This window comes from Opisthocomus hoazin, chromosome 12 (assembly GCF_030867145.1).
Source record: "Opisthocomus hoazin isolate bOpiHoa1 chromosome 12, bOpiHoa1.hap1, whole genome shotgun sequence".
In the NCBI taxonomy this organism is placed as follows: domain Eukaryota; kingdom Metazoa; phylum Chordata; class Aves; order Opisthocomiformes; family Opisthocomidae; genus Opisthocomus; species Opisthocomus hoazin.
In genome coordinates, this window is record NC_134425.1 from 9320564 (window position 1) to 9345652 (window position 25089).

Here is a 25089-nt window from a genome sequence, read left to right on the forward strand (position 1 = left end):
CTTCTCAGGACAGCAAAATAAATACAACTGAAATTTCAACAGGTTCAGTTTTCATCAGGAAGTACCATTTGATGGAGTCTGAAAATGCTAAACCCAACTTTTACAAAGAGGTTTTCTACCCTCACAAGATGTACATCGTTCTGGAATTCATGTTGCCCCACTGGCTAAATATTTTCTTCTGTTTGATGGTCAGGAACTTGAGAAAGGCGATGCTGCCTCGCATTATGCAACAGAGCTCCGTAACAACTTCTCTTCAACTTTGCAGTTCAAAGTTGTTTGCTTAATCGAGAAGTAGTGGGCATAGTTGTGTTTATTTTGCTTCTGTTTTCCTCAGTTGAAACATTCTTCTGTCTCTCCCTAGGGTAAAAAGACAAGCATGCTACAAATACAGGGACATAATGGGGGGTCAAAAAAAATAGTAATCAAGTAATTCAACAGACTATGCCACAAGCTGTAAGTTTCTATGCTCTTGGGGACACAAATTCAAGTCCACACGGTATTACTCAGGTAATGCTTTTCCTGTTGATGCCATGTGTTAGGCTTCTGCTACTGATTCTGAGAACAGAAGAGAGGTGTCCGTACATTTCAAGTCCAGAAGAAAAAGTATGATGCCTTCAAAATACTTTCAGAAACAGAAATTAAACAGAATAAGATTGGCCTCAATTTGTGGATGACTATATTGAAAATGGAAAAACCAGAAATTCAAAAATCATAAATAAATTATTGAAAGTGACAAATGGTTGACTGTTAGATAGCAAATGCAAACTATAATTATGTTTCTTCTTTACCAGTTTCATCAATGAAATAAGACCACCTTTCTATTCATACTCTATTTTATTCAGCCAGAAAGATACTTTATTTCAAACAATTTAACACTATTTCACCCTTTTTTCTTTTAGCTTTGATATATATGCGGTTACAGAAAAGAAAACATTTGTTCAGAAATTCAAGAAGCTGTATCTAAAATGACCTGAAAAAGGAAAGACGGAAAAGGAAGAAAAGGATGGGTTTGGTAGTTTTTTCCATTGAACAGGTCAGCAAAGGCAAATACAAAAATTTTTCCAACTTTGAAAAAATACAAATTTTTTCAACTTTCTCCCTCCTTTTGCTTTCTAAAAACCCGACAGTAACAGTCTCTATTTGCTTCATATAGACACAGGGTACAAACTGAGCACAGAGACACCCACTCACCCTGTTTTCCTCATAGGAGAAACGGAAGCTCATGACATTCAGTGCACCGAGACCAGAAGCTACCACCTCAGCTTCTGAAGGCATGCAAAGCACCTGGGCGCGAGTATTTTCTCCAGACAGCAGCTGGGGAAGGAATCCGTTTACATACCGGGAGCTTAAGCAAGTTCCCCAACTTTCCTCTTTCAGTCTCTCCCTTGTCCACTGAGATTCAAGCACCTCTCACTCCGCAGAGGTACTTTGTAGACCTTCAACTCTTACTATAGTTTGAGAACATGAAATGCTAAGCCTTGAGTATCAATTCATTTTCATTCCACATTTTCCCACTCTTACTTCTATGTTACAACCTCTTTTAAAAAAAGCTATGAATAAGGCAATGTAATTGCAAGGTATGTTCTTAATAATGTAAGAATATCTCAAATCAATGACAAGTAGAAGGTTTTTTGTTTGTTTTCTTACAGTAGCTCAGTATTACCCTTGTTATAATGGTTTTGCTCTTTACCTATATGGCTAGGTAGCATGTATTGTGGTATTTATAGAAAAAGAAAACACATTTTTAATCCACAGTCAGAACTGATTGTTAATGGTATGCTGCAAATCCTGATCTAATGTGTCATAATTGTATTATGCTGATGTCTCTCACCATTTCACTTCACATATTTACAGTAGTGAATTATGCCTCACTTTACGTTCTGAAATCTTAAATGGGACTTGTCACTTTCCCAGATAGAGAAGACAGTCTTAAAACTGACATCAGAAAAACCAACACACTAAGGCAGAAAACTCCAGAATTTTTAAAATTAAATCAACAAAAGATACCAATGCTCCCTCTGCTACTTGATTTTCAATTACATCATTTAAGGGGAAACTAAATAACAGAATGAGTGTAGAATTATTTAAAGAGCTCACTCCTAAATCACAGATGATTGCTACATGGTGCTGTTGAGAGTCTGCACAAAATGAGCCAGTGCCCTTGCTGCAGATCTCCAGCACAAGTGTCCCAGCTGTGTCCAAAGCACTCTCACAACTTGACTCAGAGCAGCTTCGCAAACTGGCCAAAAGGAGAACAGACACAAGAGGCAGACACGCTTCTGCTGTCTCCTGAAACTTGTGAAAACATGGTCACCTAGAACCAACCGAAACAGTGATTTTGGGATGAGAAGAATGAGGGATTTCATGAAGCCCAAAGGGCAGTTCAAGGCGAACAACGTCTAGGCACCAACAACCTGCCTTTGAAGAAACAGCCGAAGGTGGATCATTCTCCAGTTCCTAACAAGTCCTCTTTTATACACAACACAAGAACATTTTGAAAAGTGCAAAGAAAAAATATTATCTTGTATTTCACAATTTTATGCCCAATTCTAAATGCATTTTATCAATATTTCGAGTTAAGTTTCATTACTCTAAATAACACCAGGAAACAGCTTGTTTAGTTTTGCAAGCAAGCTGCTCCGTATTGGAGAAAAAAATGTTAAAAATGCTTACATGCAATTGGCTGTATTTTGCACTCATGGTAAAAAAATGCTTATTGAGCCAGAAACTAAGGAGAAAGTGAAAACATCCAGAAAGCAAACAATTTCACTATATGCAATGTATATAAAAACTGCTTAAAAAGAACACTGCATGGTAGAGCAGTTTGGCAGTAAACATGATTGTGCATTTGTGTCTTGGTATTGAAGAAGGAGCCTTTTTTCATAGTGAATTTTTCATTCAAATGTAAGTGATGATTTACGTTAAATACAGGTAAAGCATAGCTACATTTTCCTGAAGGATTGCAAGGAAGTGAAGAGCAGTACAATAAGTTGAAGCATAAAAGCTTTCTCTGTCATAATATTTATTATAATGGCATATAAAATAGCTGAAATAAATAATAGATGACTAAAAGTAAATTCATATGATAAAGAATCCCTCAGCAGACACCATTACTTCTGACTGCTCCAGTTTCCTACAGAGTTGAAGAGTCTTAATAAATATGCTGTAGCCCCTGCATCTTATGTAAGTACAAGTCATTTTGTAAGGGCCTACTTAAAATGTAACATAGCGGACACTAGATAATTTATTGTATAATTTTACTCTCAAAAAGTATCGTCTATATATCTTTGATATTTAGAAGTCCTTAACTCAAAATTGAATACATAGCACAACAACAAAAATATCTGACCTTGAAGAACTGAAAATAAAATAATTCGGTAAAAAGCAGTTTAATTTGATAAAGAAAAATCTTTATGACAACATCTTGGAATGCAAATAGTTCTTCTACACAGTGTAAGAAACCAAATCTTCAGGAAGAAAAGAATTTGACATCAAAGCTGATGAAAAGTATGTTGAATTACCTTAAAACAAGTAAAGTAAACAAATAACCAAAACTCAGCATATGACAAGCAACACCCAAAAAACCCCATATTTCCATGCTGAGGCCAAAATAGAGGATGTTTTAGAAGCACATTTGACAATTTGACACACAGCTTATGACAGTCAATAGCCAGTGCCATGCACTATTTATGGAGGTACGTAATTATTTATGGAGGTACATAATAAGAAAAAAGGTTTTCACTCAGGATTAGGACTGTAAATATTATTGTCCCTAATGTAGTCAACGTTTGGTACTTCATGCAAAACTGTATTTATGTAACGCCAGCTTCATCTTGTCGTGTGCCTTGATTGCTTTGCAGCTACTTCTCATGGAACTGATTGGGACAGATGAATCATACCACGTTAAGAGTAACCCAACACGCATGCCAGATGCTTTAATAATATGTTCTTCTACTACATTTGATGTACCTTAGTAATGTTCATTACAAGACATTGTGGTAGGACAATTTTACACTCATTCTTCTAGTTTTTCTCTGCCCCCTCCCCCAACATCAGCAATTTCTATACAGTGCTTTTAAATTTTCATTACCTTTATGAAGATGGTACATGACACAAACCAATTTCCTAAATATTATTTTAATAACCCACATATGTGATGTACAAGGAAATAGCTGGGACTGACTGTGATTCTTGACAAAAATAAGAGATGAAAAGTTTCTTCTTGCTTTCTTTAGAAAGAAAACTTATCTAGTGATACTTGCTTTTGCTATTTCCCAACATACTAATTTTACCTGTATTTTGGTTATAATTTACTGTTGTCAATTTGTCCGCTATTCATCTTGCTCAATCCTGTCAAATATGTTTTCATGATGTATGTGAGCTCTCCCAAAACCTGATTTCGTAAAGCCTGGTTCTTCCTGCTGAAGTAACTAGATCTTTGTGTTCTTCACAAAAATGGAATTCCTGCAGGGGTTGCCTTCATCCAAGTCAAGCGAATAGCACACATATAAAGACCTAACGGGTCAGTATGAGCCTGCAAACTGCTAGGATTACTGAGCATCCTTGGACCTACATTTTATCATGAAGAATGAACTATTATTCTTGTTATGATTGTCCTTGTTTCTATCCCTTCTCCAGAACATTTATGGATGTTCGGCAGAAAACTGTTTATTTTTCCAGCAGCACCTACAACCAAGAACGGTAAGAGGCCTCTTCAGGAAAAGCCGGGGCCCTCAAGCCGCAGCAGGCTTGTGCTGCGAAGGAGTGTCTCCAAGCCACCGGGGAAGCTCCCCACGCAGGACAGCCTAGAACACACACCTGCCCTGGAGATACAGCTGCTGAGCTCAGCTGGGTTATAAAAGTAGCAGAGAAGTCTGGATCCTCCATTAGCTAGAGATTAAATATCAAGGCAACAAATGAGCCACTGAAATTCTGAAGAGAGACGTGGAAGCGTGATAAAGACAACCTGATATGAAGGAGTTTCGTTTCTGAGAATGCCATACACTATCCCAGCATTCGGTCCTCACCTTTAAACATATCACTGCTCATTGCAAAACTCCTTCTTCCAAATATATAATTTACCTATAATTTAAAATCTATGTTACAAAGACAACAATGTGACTGAAGTCTCTAGGTATAGTTTGTGTATTTAAGTTGGATATGAAAGGGCTTTCCTGGTCACACAACAGTCATTTGCCAATAATTATAAAACTGTATCTCTTTCTAATAGTAAACGTCTACATATAAAAAGAAATGCAAAATACATTTATTCATTTCTTCATGGTTGCTTCACTTTTCAGACTTCAATGTCTTCTTTTTATAAACCTTCTGCAATAAATACCACTACAATAAGCGACAACGTTATTTCACAATCTTTACATTAGTTAACTCTTAGATCAATATCTCTGTAAATTTTGCCTTTTATACCTTCTGAAGATAATTATAAATGAAAAATGGAAAATCATCTGTAATTTCTTTCTGAAATTAGTATCTTCAGAGAAGTAAACTATGACACAGAAATTCTAAATCATGGTTAAAGAGAGTAAGAGAGGTCTCTGTCCTAAGGACATTTTTAAAATTATTTATTCCTTAACCAGAGAGAACAAAAAGACACATGCAAAAATTACTAGACTATAATTTCAGAATACTTCAATTTGTAGGCTCCAAATGTCACTGATTTATCCTGGATGCACATGGTTCCATTGCAGGCAGTACACATCATCTTCAATAACAAGAAATTACATACATTAAAAAAAAAATCTACTATAGGTTTTGGCAGTAGGAATTTGTTTAGCTTGTAATGTACATGAACTGTGGGTATTTATTTAGGAGTCTACTCTTAGCTGGATTTTTTTCCTTCCCTGGATATAGATCATTTCTTTTCCTCTCCAAACGCCCATTCCTGTAAAGCTCACTTGAATTTATCTTGGGGAATCTCATATAATCTTGGCAATATATTACATGTATATGGTTTACTATTCTAATAAACATATCTTCTTGTTTACAGAATAATCGAGGGACCCTGGGAACGTGTAACAGAATCTCAACGGTGGAGAGTCTCCTATTCAGATGCTTTCAATTCTTTTCATTCTGCAAGATTTGAAGCGATAGCAGAATCCATTTTCAAAACCAGCAACGAGACAAACAGCATTGGGAAGATTTAGAAGCTACAGACTTTGTTTCCTTTCAAAAACTTGCTCAGTTGGAAGTCTTTAAGATTAAATAAACCTACCTCATGGGTTGCTGAGAAATATGCAACATAGGTGGCAAACAGTATAAGGCGTGTGTTGGAAATGGCAGGAAAAACAGTATTTCTAAACAGATTAAACCAGTAACCTCCCTATTGCAATACAATATTATTGCTGTTAATTGTCCATAAAATTAAAGATGTGTTCTCTTACGTGTACAGCTATACATACACCGATGTATAAAACTTCCCGCAGGATTTCCCATAAAGCTTTTACACACCGAGGAAAAGTTATCATCCCTACTACAGATGACAAACGAGAAAAGCATGATGGTCAAAAGGGCAACAATGTTTAAGTAAATACAAAATGAACCCTTTTTCCCTGTTCTCTCATGATCCATAATCATAAGCTATGTTGTTGCCTGAAAGTGCAGACATGCACTGTGCAGTGCATTAATCCTTCAAACACTAACAGATGCTGGCAGGGATTTAGGCTGGAATGTATTTACAAAGTGACAAATTATGTTCCGTATTATACAGAGAGAGAAAGAGCACCCACAAATACGTTGATAAATGTCAGCTGCAGTCACGACAAACGGTTTATTTTTATTATACTGTAACCACAAATGTTTTTTGCAGGGAGGCCCAAAGATTTATTTGTTGCAGGAAAAAACAAGATTATGTATGACACAAAGTAATAACTGTGAGATCACTGATGTTCTGGGCAGCTTGCCCTCCTGCAAGCTATGTTCAGATTGAAAAATGCTGCTTAAAAATGGTAAGTTATATGACACAAAATAAATAGTTCATAAATTTGTATTGAAACAACAATAACTAATAATTAAAGACAGTCTTAGGACATGGCTTATACAACTTAAAAGGAAAGCATACTGTTTCCTTTAGTGGAAAGTTGAAAATGAAGTAATAATATTAAAATAAATCTGAATAAATTGTTTTAGATTAAAAACAAAGTGCTATAATTGCTGGATGGAAGCAACATATATTTTGAATGTGGTCACAGCGCTATATGAACATTTAGTGCAGCACAATTAATTGGCAGAATAGTGACGTCTGCAGGTTTAAAACTGCATTGCAGCTATTCTGAAGAATGTCAAAGCTTGCCTGTAGATTTAAGGTACAGGTCTTTCCCCCACGCTCTTAATGCTAGGAAAATACAAACATGGATATGGTTAAAACTCATCACTTCTTTAATCATAATTTCAGGATGCTTCAACATACATAAAAATAAATACATGTGACAAACAAAGAAACTAAAGACCTGAATAATTAGCTATTTAAGACATTTTAACTGGCAGTTGACTGCTACAATTTCCCAGCTTTAAACAATATAAAATAGATATCTTACAGAACAGTATATAAAAGGACCGAATCATATTAATAAAGATTTCTTGTACAAACAAGGGTTGGCAGGATCAGGTTCTTAATATACACTCGATATACACAATATAGACTTGAAGATGAATACTCAGTCTTTCCGCATGCACAAGAAAATATTAGGCATATTTGAACAGCACTAGAATATGGAAACCTGGCATTATGCCACCTGATTTGTGATCAAAAAAGGAGGAAGTTTCTCTGTACTTTCTTTCCAAAGAAATAAAGATTGTGTGGCAAAGAAAACACGAACAAAAACAAACAAAGGCTGGAATTAAATTTCTGCAAAAATGTGGCCCATCTCAGGAATCATTTTGTTCTACTTGTAATCAGCAACATAGATAAAAACAAAACACATCATTAAAAACATAATGTAATTCCAGGGTTGTCTAAAAATCCGAGATCAAAGTCTAGACCATGTAGTTTACAGCTGCATGAAGCTGATGGCATTCAGCCACAGACGGAGGGGTCATAAGGCCACATCCCACTGTTCTAATAATTAAGAAAGTTTAAAATGGATTTACTGTAAATGTGAATCAAGTCCAAAATCAAGTGTCCCATTTTCAAGCACTATCAACAAGAAAAGCTCTGAAATTTTCATTTACTGAATATACATGAATTTTCTGATAAAATTTTGATCTCTGGATAACAGAAATACTCCAAAAAAATAAATGTGTTATGCAGCAATATAGCAGGAGAGTTGACGGTCACCTATCATTACACTTGCTAGAATACTTCTTTCCTAAATACAAGTTGCCAGTGAAGAATATAGTGTCAAGGACAGAGAGTCTGCCTTAAAAATTATATTCTTACAAGTATTCGTACAGGCAAAACAAGGAAGTACTGCCATTACGGCAAATGAAGCAGTAAGAAAAGCATAACAACCTATTTCTGACTTTAAATATCTGCCTGAAGAATAGGTGTGCGATATAAATGCTTTATAGATAAGAGGGAGGGGGAAGCAAGGAAGAAAAAAACCCAGCCACCACTGCCTTTCTACTTCATAAAAGAACTAAAACTGAACACAAAGAGCTGAGCATGGCAAGAAGCAGCATGCTAGTTTGTGAGTAATACTCTCTCTACTGGACAGAAAGACTTGTAGATGTCTTGTGCTGTACTGCAACCATAAGTATTAATGCCACATTCTAATGTAGTCATTCAATTATTAAATTGTTTTTAATTCAATGATACTGTTATGTAGCTAAATAACTGGAACACGTTCTACCTTAAAATTTTGCTTATTAAGCAAGTAGCTTTACCTTTTCCCAATTTTTAAGGTAAATACTGGCTGTATCTACCTGAACACCTGAAAAAATAGCAGCTACTGTATATCTTACCCATATGCCACATGCAAAAATGTAAAACATATTAAAAAATTTCAGAAAGAAAATTTCCCAGCAGATGTTTATAAACAGAAGGTAACGGATAAAAACCCAAACACAATGCTGCATTATGTTACATGATTCACTGATGAACCCATTGGAACTACAGCAAAAAGCTCTTCTGGAAAACTTCCAGAAATTAAAAGGTGCAAACAAGCTGCCTAATACCCTTGCGTAGACTGAATTCTTATGAAGAAAATAAAGTTTATTGTCTGGAAACAGAGAAAGCATGAGGAAAGCACTAAAGCAATGGAGGTGAACAATTAGACAGATGTTCACTTAAGGAAATAAAGAGAACAGAAGAAGCCATCACTGAGGAATTTTACGAGAATACTGACAACTCTGCACCTCATCAAGGGCACTGGTAAAGTTAAAGCCACTGAAGCCATTTCTAGTCAACTCCAGTATAACTGCTGACCTTGCAAAAGTCTGCATTTAGCAAATGTGGCTTCGGAAAATAGCATTATACTTTTCATTTTACTATGTTTGCCCGAACTCCATCTGTATACAGTACTGTATATTTCAAGAAAATTAACTTTATTTCCGTGTATAATATTACATATACTCAGATTTTTTCCTAACTATGCTCCAATATCAGGAAAATCTATATTTAAAAAGCTTTTGTCATTTAAGTAAAACTAAATAGTGTCAATTACATCTGATCTTCATAAACCTTGTATACATGAATAGCTGGAACGGTTTTGCCTAATATGATTATATACGTCTCTAAAGTAGCCAGGAGTTTGCATAATACGCAATATGGCAGTCTGGACATGTTTTAGAACATGCAACTTTTGGCATTTAACTATTGAGAGAATTAAGAAAAAACATATTTTGTTGATAAACTGTCTTGTAGAGCAAAAAAATATAAACATATGTTCAGGCAAAAGGAGAAAGCATTAATAATAGGAGGTATGATTTTTTGGCAAGGACTAAAATTCTACTCTTCTGTGCTCATGCAGGCTGAGGTACAAATATAATCTGTTCCTTAAACAGTGCTGTTGTTTAAAATCTCATTTCAAAACTGTGTTTTGTTTGTGACAACACTTCTCTTGCAGATTTTCAGACAAAAAATATCCTCCAAATCTCAGTTGCATTTCTGATTTCTCCTTTTATCTACACATATATTTTCAAAAATGACTCTCAAAGTATTCAGAAACCGTAGCTCAGTATCACTAACACAATTTTCATCACTTTCTTGTACGCAGTGGGTGACTTCCCACAACATTCAGCAAATGCTTCTGAACTGTAAATATAAATACAATATGCATCACCGTAGTCTCACAGTACAGGGTACAAAAATCTCAGAAGCGAACTCTCCAGTTATCCAATTGCCAAAGAGTTCCCACCAGCGCTGGGAACTGGGCACGTCACATTTGTTCTGTAACACCATTAGCATAAATAATTGGGGTATCAGGTTGTAGATATAGGGAGGAAGTACTAATTTAAAGCTATGTCCTTATCTAAATATTAGTTGCACACACACAAAAAAAAAAATCCTAGGAAGTAGATTGTTATAAAATGCTCCTGGTCTTTCACAGCCCCAGATCGCCTATTTTGAGACTCAGCCACCAGTTCCCATACAAAAAGAGCCCGCTCGTTAGTGGCAAAGGGTTTGGCAGCACTGGCAGCAGCTCCCCCCGGTCTGCAGGAGATGGCCTGTGTACTTCCCACACACTAATGCCTGAAAATCCTCAGCAACTCGGGAGAAATGCACAAGAAGATTTCATCATTCACATTTTAAATAATATAAAAGATGTGGAATGTGATTGATTTCTCACTAGAGAGAACTGAAATTACAGTTATGGGATAGGTTTTTCCATGTACTGTAAGGTCAAGTAATAGTAAATAATTAATGAATTATGAAACAAATTTTCTACAAGACAACACATAAATTCTACTCAACAAGATCTAAAACTGTAGTTACACCAAAAAGCCATATAATATATCATAAAACGAAGAATATGCATGATGCTGGGGAATAAAGGGGGGTTTGCCATTATATTGGAATAACTGTTACTCTTAGGGAATACAAATAACATTTTTCCATACATACACATCATTTTCATAAGTTTTACATCTCATAATCTACAAGAAAAAGAAAAGTATTTATAAAATTTTTTGCTGTTGTTGCTTTTTCTAGTAATATCTGTTTCCTCATCTCTCTGGCAGTTAACGAGATTCTCACACACCGGAGAGTGGAATCATAGCCTGCACAAAACCATGGGGCTGCTTCTCTGATCTTACTGCTGATTTAGTTTTAGCTAAAGTCTAAGGATGGCTTATCCTTATTCCCTCGTTACCAGAACAAATTTCACATTCTTTGATGCTGAGGCGCTCTCTTAGAATTTAGTAAAGTGCATGATACAATATTGTAGTGATCCTGGTTACACTTCTGTGGGCCACTGACATACAATTAGTATCCTGAATGCTTGTCAAGAAGTCAAAACGGAAACCCCAAAACCACCAAAAGTAACCCAAAAAAAAACTAGTCAAAACCTAGATTTTGCTAAGAGATTAAACTATTCTGGATTTCAGATTCAACTATGGCGAAATATGACATACAGAAAAGGAGAAAGGGGAGAGGGAAAAATAAGCAACTTTTGAGGAATGGATTTCTCACTTATGGTGGCTGCTTAAAGTCATTCACTCATTTGTAACTGTCCCAGGGGTTAATAAAACAGAAAAGAATAAATTTGGCAAAGTTCTTGCCAAATTTTTGTATCAAATGCAGACAATTTATCACGTCTATTTCCAAAATAGTCCAGACTAAAACCCTTGAAATAGATGCAAGTCAGATGTTGGGTCTCCAAGAGCAACTGTCTCACTCTGTAGTGTACTTGGTTTGGATCACAGTAACTGCAGATAAGGACACAGCCAGTGACAGTACCTACAGTCAAAACAGAGAGTAAGTTCTGAGATAATTTACAAGCACCATAATTTGCGTAGCTATTAATGTAAGTCAATAACCTGCAGTAGTATATGTAAGCGGTCTGAACCCAGTCCTACCAAAATACACCAAGCTCGATTTAGACGTGATTACTGATCCATGAGCAACCCACAGCAAGCGTGCTGTGTTCTCCTACCAGACTGCAGGACAAAATGCATAATCAGAAATGAGAAGGTTGTGATTTTTTTTACTCTTCTAATGGTATAAACTCATTCACCTTGCCACTTTTGCAGACATACACAAATAAACAAACTTATCAAGGAACTCCAGAGCAAATTTCAACCTGTTCCACCAGAAGATATGTGCACTTCCAAACAGTTACAGCTGTTTTCAAAGATGCTTATATTAGTTACATCTTAAAAATTGCAATTATCAAAAAGTCAGTTACAAAGACTGAGTCAAAATGCAAATACAAAGTCATTCTCTAGAAATTAAAAAAGAAAGTTGATTTTCAATGAAGGAAGCTAGTTTTATACTTCCGTAATAGCTACAAACGTTTCATGCAGTCTAATGCTAAAAGCAGTCAGAACTATGCAGTTTTTCAAATGAAACCCATGGTTCCTATGCTGTGCTCCACAGACTATGCTAAATAGTTTACAGTATCCTATTGTCCTTATATTATTTCCAGGTAAAATTTTCATAGCCATGATGTACCTTATAACAAGTTTTCAGAACATGATACACAATAGCTGTGAATTTTGGACTTAGATTCTTTTTCTCATACATATGTAGCTTCAAAAGCCCATGACCACTGCCAATTTCTAATGACATGGCTGACAAAATGAAGTGAAAATAGCCCTTTTCTCCCCTTCCACGAAACCACTCAGTACAATTTGAGTCTTTTTTTTCTTTCACTTCATTCTGTCTTCTCTAATCTAGACAGCAAATTTGACCAGTTAAAGAACACTGAATTGCACAAGGTACAACACAGCATTTTGAGGCATGACTCACTAATTCTCTCAGGCCCATGTAAAAGGATATGTCAAGATGATAAGGTGGATAAGTTTTATATTTAGAAGACCTTGATTAAGTAGGCAATGTTAGGAGAACAGAGACAAGTTAAAGGAAAGTGAGCAGGCTCCAAAAGTACTGAATTTTGTTTAAAAAAGTCAACAGCATCCTTACAATCAACTAAATCCATGGATTATTTAATAAGTGAAACTATACAGCAATGAAAAATCCCATTAATGAAGCAAATGAGGCAATAAGCATATGTAAGCCAACCATTTAGATGCCTTGTAGCACTTGTAAGCATTTGGTTTCAATTTAGTTTTTCAAATGCCTCATGTTATGGTGCTGGACTTCTCCAAAAAAAAAAAAAGTCAATATAAGCAGATGAGAAAAACTTGAGCTGTTTCTCAGAACTGCATAAAGATCTGTGCAATAATATTCTAAAGGTGCTAAGCTTTAACTTCTTTTGTTTATTCTGGAAGAATAGGATGACTACACACCTGAAAATAAAGTTCCACCAAGTAACTGCCAGCACTGTAAAAGTACATGGTACCATTACAGATCTGGGTCCTAATTTCCCAATATCAATCAAGTCATTTAGCATGTTTAAGCTAGTACCTATGTGCATTTTTAAAGGTAAACAGCTTTGCATACCTGACCCCTGTAAACTTTGGAAAGGTTTATTACTGTACTTAGTTCCCATTAAAATTAACAGCAACCAAAGCCCACTGAAAATTTCACCTTTTCTTTAAAACCAGGTTTTTGCAGTTAAGAAGTTAGATTATTTGCTTTAAATAAATATTTTAAGATTTTAAAACCAACCAGAAACATCATTATATCACGAGCAGCAGAAGGATGAAGTCAAAATAAAGGCCTGAATTGAATCACTCAGCAGATCATTCTTCCATTTCAGTTCGCTGACATTCCAAGCTACACGATGTTGCTCCGAAGGTGCCACGAGCTGCAGGCCCCTGCGCTGACCAGACCACATGAAACTGCTCTAGCTTCGGCTCCAAAGCTAGAAACATTAATTCATCATCCTGTCAAACTAATGACATTCATTCACAGGTACCATCCAGTCTCCTCCACACCTGGCTGAGTCTTTGGTTCAGCCCAGTGAAACACGCTAATTACACACTTTCTCTGCCTGTCCTCTGGACAGCGTACCTCACCGTATTTGAAAAGAGTAATGACATCGAAACTAAAAACTGGGCAAACGCCCTTAAGCTTGACAGAAGAACAGACAGGCCGGAGAACCCAGGCGTGTCAGGTGCCATGCTCAGTCCATCAGATGCCAAGCCCACCTTGTCGAGACTCTTCTACAAAGCCTTTTAGCTATCTTGCCCATGCAAAGTCCATGGCCCTCATCAGAAGTAAAGCATGAAACTATAATCAGTGCTTGCACACTCTCACTTGGGCAAACGAAAAGGACAAAAGAAACACGATTTCCTTTCCAAATCCCTGTGTGCTGACCTACTGCAGCTGTACTCTTGAGCTTCTTGCATGAAACAAGAAGCAAAGCCTAGAACATCCCAGATGAACAGCATTATCTCTTCTGTCTCCTCCTGAGTGACCACTTAGACATTTTAGGCAAAGGAAGCGAGAACATGACTTCAGATACAATTCAGATACAATTGCCTTCCACTCAGAACATTCACCTCTAAAACTGAGGCTGCTAATTCAAATCCTTTTAAGCACAACAACAACAAAAGATACCTATCTCCAATTAAGCATTATGATTAAAAATAGGAAGAGGTACAACGACGCTATCTCCTGGAGCATCCCAATCCAGCAGGCAATAACTAAGAGCATTCACCAAGTAAGGCTCAGATAAACAAACCACACCTAACATGCAGCTCAGTAAGGCTTATATATTCTGAAATATTAGGACTAACTGAATGCTAAAGATGGGCAAAACCAAGCATGTAAGTTACCATGGAAATTTCTTTACAAAAGTTTAGATGCTTGAAAATGTTAGGTTCTTCCAGAGTTTAAGGAAAGGTTTTGAACATCCACATTCTGAAATGCGGTGCTTGGGGAAGCAGTAATGCAAAACTGAGGTCCCGGTATTTTAAACTGAGCTAGTCCCACGCACTGAGGCCAGCCTCTTTCTGCAGCGTTTCTTCACAAGCACTTGCATTCTGCTGAACTCGCATAGGGCATAACAACTTACTACTCTGCGTGCCAACCTGCCCCACGTTCTGCAGGCTGCAGAAACTGTCACCTCTTTCTAGAGTGACAGCCAGCCTGACCTATCAAGTCCAGGTTTTAGATGATACTCAAATAATCTTTCTTCCTTTGTTGAATTTTATTTGCTTACCAACCTTTAAAAGACCTGTAATCATCTGTTACCACCTTTGCTGTGTCCTGGTAATGCTGGGCAGTTGCAATCAGACAGCGCAAAGGCTTTGCTCTGAAATGACCCGTCTGTAGCCAAGCTGCTTGCTAAGCAGAAATTCTGAATAGCTTCCTGAATTTTAAAGCACTGAAAGAAACTAGACCTACAAAATAATGTCTCAAGGTTACTTATGGCAGATCGGCAACAGAATCCAACCAGAGCCAACCAGGTCGCACAATAGATGTTAAAATCATCATGGCACCAGCTTTCATGAATGTCTCTCTTAATAAGGCACAGAAAAAAAAGAAAATTTAGAACTGACCTTTAAAAAATATTCTTGTTATGCTTTTTAACCATTGTGGTGATAAGGAGGAGATGTTTTTCTGAATGAGTATACTGTACCTTTAATGGTTCATTTGTAGTTCAGAATAAAATCCGAACTATTTGTTGTTCATTGTTGTTATATTCTGTTCCAAGGTTCGTAATTTGAAAATTGACTTTGGGGACTTTTTGCTTGGTCTATTAAAATGATTCATGTTGCATTCAACATAAATTGTGCATACACAGAGGAGGTTTAGCACACGTATTCACAGTATAATAACTAAAGTGAATTTTGTACAAGCTGCAGTTTGTGGCAAGGATGCAGTATCATTTGTCTTAATTTTTCTTCAGCATTACATTAGGCTAGTGCATTTACATTTTCAGGTATGGCTAAACACTTTAAAACTTTCTTTTTACAACATGAGTAAAGAGAGAATCAAATCTACACGTTTATATGATGTAACAAAGTAATGCCTTTTTACTGTCTAAAGTACACATGGATTTACTTTCCATTTACCTTCCCGCACAAAGGCAACCGCAAAGTGCATGAAATATTCACCGCTTATGAATCATGTAGTGTTCCTATTAAAAAGATTATAACGTTCTGTTTTACCTTTCAAGCCATGATATGGTAACAGTCAGGGTGTCTAAGTGGTTTTGTCACTCAAACTACCAATGTAATAAACAGTAAGGTATGAGAGCGTTTAGTGTTTTATAAAACTTTAGGACAATCTAGTGTCAACTAAGTAATTAAGAGCTGAGATGTGATTTCAGATACTAGGCTCAGAAATATTTATTTTTGTGAAATCTGAGTAAGTGGATTTGCCAGGATAGTGTGAATCACACTAAATACACGCAGGGGGGGAAGAAATCAAGATTGTAATCTAACCATCACTCTGTCTTCACTGAGTCTCAGAAAAAGCTCATGTCTTGTACGAATTTATTTTAAAACTAGTTGAATATTTCTAACATGGAAGCTTTTGAGAAGATATTTCATCTTTCAGCTTTATTGAGTGTAATTTTTCACTATGGTTGTATTCTGGTTTTCGCTTCTGCAGAACAATTTTCTGCTCACACAAATTTTTAGTACACAAGTGCCAATGCTTGAGGCTAAAAAGCATTCAGAAATTCATATCTATGGACAAAATGTGTGGACAGACACTCTGGACAAATCGGTTTTGTTTACAAAAATTCTCGTATCTTATAATAACAGAATGACCTGCACATTCAGGAACTGATCAATCCCTAGAAGTTAACGTTCATTTGATATCAACAACAACAACAAAAATAAAAGCTCTAAAAGCAAACAACTTTATTTGTACGGAGTGCAATAACCTGGAATGGATTTTGCACAAAGATAAGAAGCCATTACGTGCTTAATACTGCATTGTGAAGGAGCCAAGTTCACCTGGGAAGCGTAGCCAAGACATTATTTTGTCTTCAGGATATGGAGAAAGTAAGCTTTTCCTTCTTTCTTTGTTTTTGACAGTTAGGGCAGTCCAGAATTATTTCTGAGATGTAATATAGACTTCTCTAAACTTTAATACAATCTGAGAAGCACTTAAAATTGCAGCATACTTACACTGAACTTATTCTGACCATCAAAGCAGACCAAGGTGAACCCCACACCTTCAACAGAAAAATAAACCTTCATGCCTGACTAGCAAAAGTTTCTTGCCATTCTGTATGGGCCTGACAAAGACAGTAACACAAATGCTGACCTCAAAAGTGTTTTCAACCTTTACTTTGCTTGCTCTGCTAGGACGTCTGTCATCTAAATATATTATTTTCTAAGGGGAGATCAGTCAAAACCCTGCCTCCACCGCCCTGGCACTAAACGCACCTGACAACCACCGAGAAGAGCTAGGAGCCCCCACACAGACCACATTACTGTAAGGGCCAAATTTTCAGCAGCTGACTGCTACTTTTTCTTTTTCTGAAGTAAACAAACACCCCAAAACTACCGAATTTTTCTAGTTCTTCCATCAGTATCACATAAAAGAACATCAGTATCAGAAGACTGCGCAATTAGTTAAGTGTGCCCTGTTCGGCTCTGCTAACCAAGACTGAGGATAACAGCTCAAATCGCAAGCTGGATCAGAACCACTCAAATATTAAGGGTTTGCTTTTTCCCTTATACACATTCATATTTTCTCTCTCTGTTTACATTTCTGTCAGCACGCCACAAGAGCAACTTTAGCATGAAAGCCACCTTTTTTCCACCAAAACATTCTCCCCGACCCCCAGCACAGGCTCTGGGCACAGGGACAGTAACACCTGGAGCAAACCGCACCACAGCACCAAGCCCATCAGCAGACCGTGCGGCTGAAGGGTGAAAAATGTGACGAGCAGGTCGGGGCAAGCCTGATAAACGGCATCCGAATCTGTCCAAGGGTAAATCTGCAAAAGTCATGGCAGGGCAAATTCATTTTTTGGTGCTTTACAACTTCTAAGGACTGGAACTGTTTCATTTACAATAGGCCACCGTGTTTTCGCATCCAAGGTTTGAGAAAAGGGCCGTCTTACACTGGAATAAAAGTGAAAGAGTTCACATGCTACCAGATAGTTTATAGCTACTCGGTATGTCTTGCCTTCATAGGCAGGGCTTAAGAGAGATAATCCTAACAAATCCCGTTCCATACAGTATTCTAAGACCACACATCTCAGAGACTATCTCAGACCAAAATAAAAAAAATAAAAAAAAAAAGTAAAACCCCCTTGCTTCACAATGTTTGTTCCACCTCCATCAAGCAGAATTTTCTCATAGACATTTTTAATAACTACTATTTTAACTATAGGCAGTAAGCCTGATATTCTGAAAGACTGGCTGAAGAACAATTAGGATAACGACAGATTTTATAAAGACACAAAAATAAGAAGCACAAAGAAATACACATTCTTGAACTAAATATGGCATAGAAAACAGGAGTCAGAACACATCTTTCCCTAGTTTTTATATACACTAATACTCAAACTCCACAACCTGTAATTTATTTTTACTAGCTCTGCTTTCATAAGGAGCATCAGTTTCCCATCACATTTTGAAACTACATGAACAATTACTATTATCTTGGAAATATATGAAGACCTTTATTGACTGTATTAATTAAAATTCAGGAAATTCAAGTCAAAAGTGCGGTGCAGAAAAAGAAGAAAAGAAATCCAGGTAGAAGCACTGAATTCCAAAATGCGTTCAGAATCAGAGAGATGCAGGTACTGTATGTGTTAAATCACACAGGGTTAAAAAAAAATAAATCTATATTTTAATCTTTTTGGGTGGAAACAAATTATCTTATTTACTACATGAATGGTTTCCTCAATTTGATGCCAATCTTTGGAGGCAGCTTCAACCTGTCTGAATTAAACAGTCTGCAGAAGAAAAGACTAGATTATGTATATTATAGAATACTGTTAAAAAATAAAATTGCAAGATTACTTTACCATACATTGAAAATAAGAACATGCACATCAGTCCAGCTTACAAAAATCTAATTTTACTTTTACTGTTCTGAGAGAAGTTTGATAAATAGGAGACATGTTTGTATATACACATATATATGTGTGTACATATGTATGTATAAGTTCCCTCCAAGTGGACAGAACCTAAAAAAACCGAGAAATTCACAAAATTGTCTTGTGTCTCTGTACTGTGATTATAAATGTTGCAGCCCGAAGATCCTTTGGTATTTAACCTTTTTATCTGTAATGATTGAACTGTATATATATATAATATAGATAAACTTTGTATTTCATTCTATACCTCATAAATAAGTCTTGGCTTATGCTTCCTAGACAAGTCACATTTCTTTTTAATACATACAAGCACACTGGACAACGATCTGAATTGTAATAAACTGAAAATAATTCACTGAAAACATGACAGCAGCCATATGAGAATATCTCGGATAGATGACCGTTTCCTAACGTCTAATTTTCAGAGATGTGGGCAAACAAATGAACAGTTTTAACTAAAGTCAAGCTTGCATTGTCCACTCATGTAATTTTATAGTTCAGCAATATACAGATTTTACTAAGTCAAGGCCTAATTACACAAATACTTACAATAGACAGTAATACTTCTTCATAGAGATAAGTCTACCATGTATCATATCATGTTTACTTCAGTATAGATGACCTCCTGCACCGAATGCTTACACAAGCACCTCTCGTGTACCAAAAAGGTTTGACAGAACAGACAACGCTATCTGCATTTCTACAGAAACTCACGATCTGCTTCACTATTTGGTGTAAAGTCCACTTCAAAAGGCTTAGCAGTCCCAGACAAGTTCTGAAAGAGAAACACGCTCCTGCCGTGACAGAAAGCAGGAGGGAAAACTCCAGGTGAACACACCCGTGGCACCCTGCGCTGCGCAAGCCAAGCCTCCAGGCTGGCCCAGAAGGTCCTGCGTCCACCGGAGACACCCTCTGCTCTTCCACTTTCTGCCGGCAGCTGACTGGCAAGATCTCCCAGGCGATTTCATGAATCATGACTTCAATTTGTTACACGATTTGCCTACGGATTTTCTTAATTCACTTCCTATTTTGATAGCAGCAACTACTAAACTACTGAAATTGTAACTCACTTGAAGAAGAAAGAAGACAACTTTACAAAAAAGGGGCAAGAAAGGAAGACAGGAGAAAGGATGGGTGTTTTGTTGTTTTCTGTGTATGCATTGTTGGGGGGAGGAGCCTTCAAGAATCGTTTTACCCCTTATTAACCACAAGCCTTCATAGTCTGACAGCTGTTCATGCACAATGGGATGTACCACCCATAGATAAGAGGCCCTAGTGCTTATACGTTCTTCTTACAAACATTACACTAGCATAACAATAATATTCTTTACTAAGGGCTGTGATCCGTGTTTAACAGATGGGAAAACAAAGGCATAAAGAGGCCACATCCCCAGGTGAGGTCCCAAAATGTTTCCGTGGCCGAGCTGGAAACAACCACACCAACGGCTGTTCCTGGTGCTAAGCAGCTGTCCATACCCTCTCTAAGCAGCCATCCATCCAACTGCCTGGGATGCGATGGCGTTGAGCAGCCAGAGGTATGTGTCAGACCTAATGGGGCATAGAAAACGGGCCATGTTCTTTGCTGCCATAACTCATAGGGCTTCTACCACTGATGAATTTGGGGCAATATTTCAGGATGTGCTGTATCATACTACCCAGATACTTTCTTCTCCTGCTGATTTGAAGAGCTGTGTCTATTCAACGTGTTGCTCAGAAGCCTGCATAGCCCTGCAGCAAAAAGAGAGTTACATCATCAGTATATTGAAATCATTTCAAGCCCTACTTGATCCAAAGTGGTTTGTTTTTTTTAAAGAGGTAATTCTCAATAGCTGTCAAATGCCTGTTGCAAAGACATCATGAGAAAGTGAGAAAACTCACAGACAATTTTACCCTCACCAAAGCCGAAACTAGAAGTTGCATGAGTATCTTGCACATAAACTGAGGTAACCCAGGCATAGCTAAGTCTTGGACATCATGCAACTGTTCCTGTCACATGTGCTAGCAAGAGAATGTCATATTAAATTAACATCTACTGCTCCTTTACTGACATGTTACTTTACATAGAATAACTGAATTTACATCAAAATTGAAACCATAGTGATATATTCAGCTATTAGCAGAGTAAAACTGATCAGTGCACAAATAAGTAAACCTGAAGAAAATGCTGAGAAAATGCCATTGGCGTTTCAGCTTTGTACAAAAACGATTTTGAATATTTAAAAAGAGGTGAATTACTACTGAGAATAAACTAAACACGGATGTAATACTGTAGTCCTAGCACAGGGTACTGGTAGATTTAACAAGATGCACGAAATTTGCATAGAGCTACAGCCACTCAGGTTTATGACTGCCATTATGAAATAGCTCATTACTCCTTGAAGCAAAACTTCCTACACAAGTGGTAAGAAAGAGAAAAGGCCAGGAAAGGATGCCTGCAGTATGCATAAAATGTTACATGGATCACATACAAGAAGACATTGCGGAATTTTCAAGAAGATATTGTGGGACTTTTCAAGAAGATGTTGTGGGAAAAGCATCTTCACTACAACTTCATATTCTTGGGTCATTCTTTCCCTCCCTCTCCTTTGACTTAAATATAATGCACTGCATCCAAGTACTATGTTCAGCCATTTGCTTCTTCAGAACAACACACATGGAAGCGTCAAGGATGGTTTCTTCTTCAAAAAAAAATTTCTTTTCAGATCTCTCACTGAGTCCCGGTACTAAAGATCAAATTTGACCCATTCAAAAACCTTCATTTCCAAGTTGATGAACATTCTTGGATACACAAAAGGCTAATACAAGCAGTCACTTCAACTAGATTCCCACGAAAAACACTGGATGACAAAAGCCCCGTACAGCAATCTGCAAGAAGGAGAAATAAATTAATCAAACTGCCAAACGAAGAAGGCTGGGTTTGACCTCCTTCTGATCTCATTACTTCTCTATTACCCTTTTGAAAAACATCCTCTTACAAAGATCACTAATTGAAGATTATGTGGAGGGGAATCGCACCTCTCCATCACCGTGGTAACTTTGACTCATTTGTCATTCTAATAATTCACTTCTTTTCTTTTCTGAAAAGACAGAGACACTAATAGACTATCATCAGTTAAAAAGGCAATTTTTCCATTTAATTGCACTGATTAAATACTGCACTAGAACAACGGGAAAAGCAATACTCTCAATATTTAATCATATAATAGCAATAATGAAACATTACTTCAAAGCAAATGTGGCAACATGTAGGATGACATAAAATGCATGTTGTGACTTCTGAAGCATCAACATATTTTCTGTTAAAGATATTTGAACCTTTTTTCCTTACTTTTTTTGACAACTGGGTATATGACAGGAGTGGACTAACAGCATTGACTACAGCTACACACTAGAGAGATACCAGTGGGCAAACTCCTTCCTAATTAACTCATCTTTCTCACCACTGAACCACGACAAGAGAAAGGATTTCATAAACCAATACAGCAAGTCAGTGTATTTGTGGAAAAAACTGAACAAGACTGGATTTGCACACTACTCTACTGGAACAAATTGTATCACTTAGGAACGTAATTGAAGATAAAAAGGTTAATCGCACTGGTGGAGTGACTGCAATGGGCACAGTCACATCAGGTGTCTACTTGCCTGCGATATCTTATTTTCTATCTTCTACAGAAACCATGCGTCTGCCTTCAATGTAACTGCATTCCCATTATAGAAAGTTCACTATAGTTTAACTACTAACATAACATAGTAGGAGCTATAATAAAACATTTGTGTTGAGGAGCTGTGCAGAAAACTTAGAAGTGCCTGTTTCAATTTCAGATGTCACAATACACCCCGGCTGTCAAAAATGTTTCTATTTTTACTGCAATTCTATCCATAAGCGTAAATACACAAAACCCAGTCAAGCAGTCAGGCTAACTTCACTGGGACTATTCCTGTCAGTAGGTACCACTTTGTCTGTCATTTTCTATCTAGCTTTCCTACAGCACCAAATTATTTAAATATTTCATTTAGGTTTTGATGAGCATAGTAATCGGGTTTGGTGACTGAGATCCAAGCCTGCTTTGCCATTTTAGATTACAGCTTTTAAAATCAAGGAGATTAAAATTTTTAGAAGGGAAACAGACAGAAATATTAGAAAGCCGTTTGGTTTGAACTGCATATTTGCAGGATACCCATTTCTCCCAACCACTGCACACACTGACTAGTATCATCACTTTACGAATACTCCATCCCAAATCAATCATGATATCCAGCAGATACAACACTCTGCATGTTCAGCAGAACAAACGAGGGGTAAAGGAAAGAACAGAAGTTTTAAAAAACAGTTATCTGGGCTACCTTTGCTAAGAAAAGCTGCACCAAGTGTAGTATCTCCTTAATCAATTATTTATTCAACACTTGCATGTGAGTAACCTTATTGATTCCAGTGAGACTGAGTGCCAGACCAATATGAAAGAAATGACAGCAGGACAGGAAGTCAAGAAGCATCACACAAGGCCAGGTCAGAAAGGTTAAGGTGTACAAGATAGTGGCATATTCAATTCAGGAAAAATTGTAATTTGGTTTTATTCTTTTAACTGCAAATCTTAGTATCATAAAGTTTTCAATAACAGATCTCTATACGTAACATTTTCCAGTCAAGGAACAGTCCCTGAATGGCTACAGTATATGAATTAAATATACAGTGATAGCAAGGATCTTATTTATACATAGCTTTTATCATAGTTATTTATATGTTATTATAACCTATACAACTTGTAACTTGCTATATAAATTCTAACTTACATTATGTTTAGCCATTACTCTTTTTAAATAGAATTTCACATCCATTTAAAATCAAACCTAACTACTGTTGAACTAGCAGCTGTGGTCTGCATCAGGAGTTGGTGGACATCACACGAGTGCATGTGGCAAGAAAAAGAAATTCTAAGGAGTAGGTAATGGGGAAGCTGGGGTAGATGCATCCCCCATTCTACTGTTCCGAAATGTCCATCATTTACAATGTTCAAGAGCAGCAGCATAAGATCCTTCATGGATTCTGTGATAGAAAGTGCTTGAAAAAACTTGCTTTTCATTCACCACAAAATCTCTTTAGCCAGCCAGTTAAACAGCAATAAGCAATAAATGATACATCCTAACAGAGTAAGTTAATAAAGCAACATGAGAAGTTTAAATTCTTCACAGGGCCCATACATGTGAGTCAAAAATGTTTGCAAACCCTGACAATTTAGTATAAAAAATTATGCCTGAATGTTAGACAAAAGCAGAGAGCAAGGCTAGATGAGGCTATCTAGACACAACTCATGATTTCACAGATAAAAGTATATTTAATCAGTGTTCTCCTCAAAGTTGTGAGGTATGTTTTTCATCACCTTTACCATACGCAAGTTGAACATCTAGACATAAGGAGCTGGTTCTGGCTTGTATGAAAATAGTAGTTATAATATACAAATGAATGACACATAATGACTATATAGTAAAAACGAGTGTCTTCTGGAGGGGGGCAGTAAAAAAGGAGAAAGATTTTGCAGAAAATAAAAGCCCAACAAAATACCATAGTTTGATACTTAAAGTGCAAGTAATGAATCCCCCGTAAAGCCACAAAATACCATTATGCTCATTTAGAAAGAAAAGCAGCGTTCATTTTCATTCCAGTTCAGATGCAAAACTGCCTGTAAGCATAATCGTTGAAGGCATGCTTTTTTCCTTTCGCACACGTTCTTGCACAAATTCCAGCTGTGAGGGTACAATCAGCCTTTTAGAGGGGCACAGGGAGAAGCCAGGAATGTCTCCCCTTGCACGTGCACTTTCCAGATTCATCTGCGTAACTGGCTTTTGCTGAATTCTCAGCATGAGAGTAAGTTGTATGCCAAGGCTATCTTGTGGGTAAGAAAATGCAACCTGTTATTCTCCATTATCTAAACAGGGTTGAAAGTGGTTTTCTGACCCACCCCCTCACACACCTTGCACATATCATTACATATATTAGAAGTAAAACTTGTTTTTCAATCTGTAATCCATTAACTGCAATATACCAGGCTGTTGT

General features: G+C 36.9%; 1 protein-coding gene across 7 annotated transcripts in view; it reads right to left on the reverse strand.

The window, feature by feature from the left end:
• Nucleotides 1–25089, reverse strand: part of WWOX (WW domain containing oxidoreductase) — a 529815-nt gene that overhangs the window by 414417 nt on the left and 90309 nt on the right. Inside the window, exon 6 of one of the 7 annotated variants that reach the window (XM_075433880.1) lies at nt 18098–20765. The exons of the other annotated variants lie outside the window; for them this stretch is intronic. Coding sequence (XP_075289995.1) covers nt 20748–20765 — 18 coding nt within the window. The 3' untranslated portion in view covers nt 18098–20747. Of the gene's footprint in view, nt 1–18097; nt 20766–25089 lie in introns of those variants that run through there. 7 annotated transcript variants of the gene reach the window in all.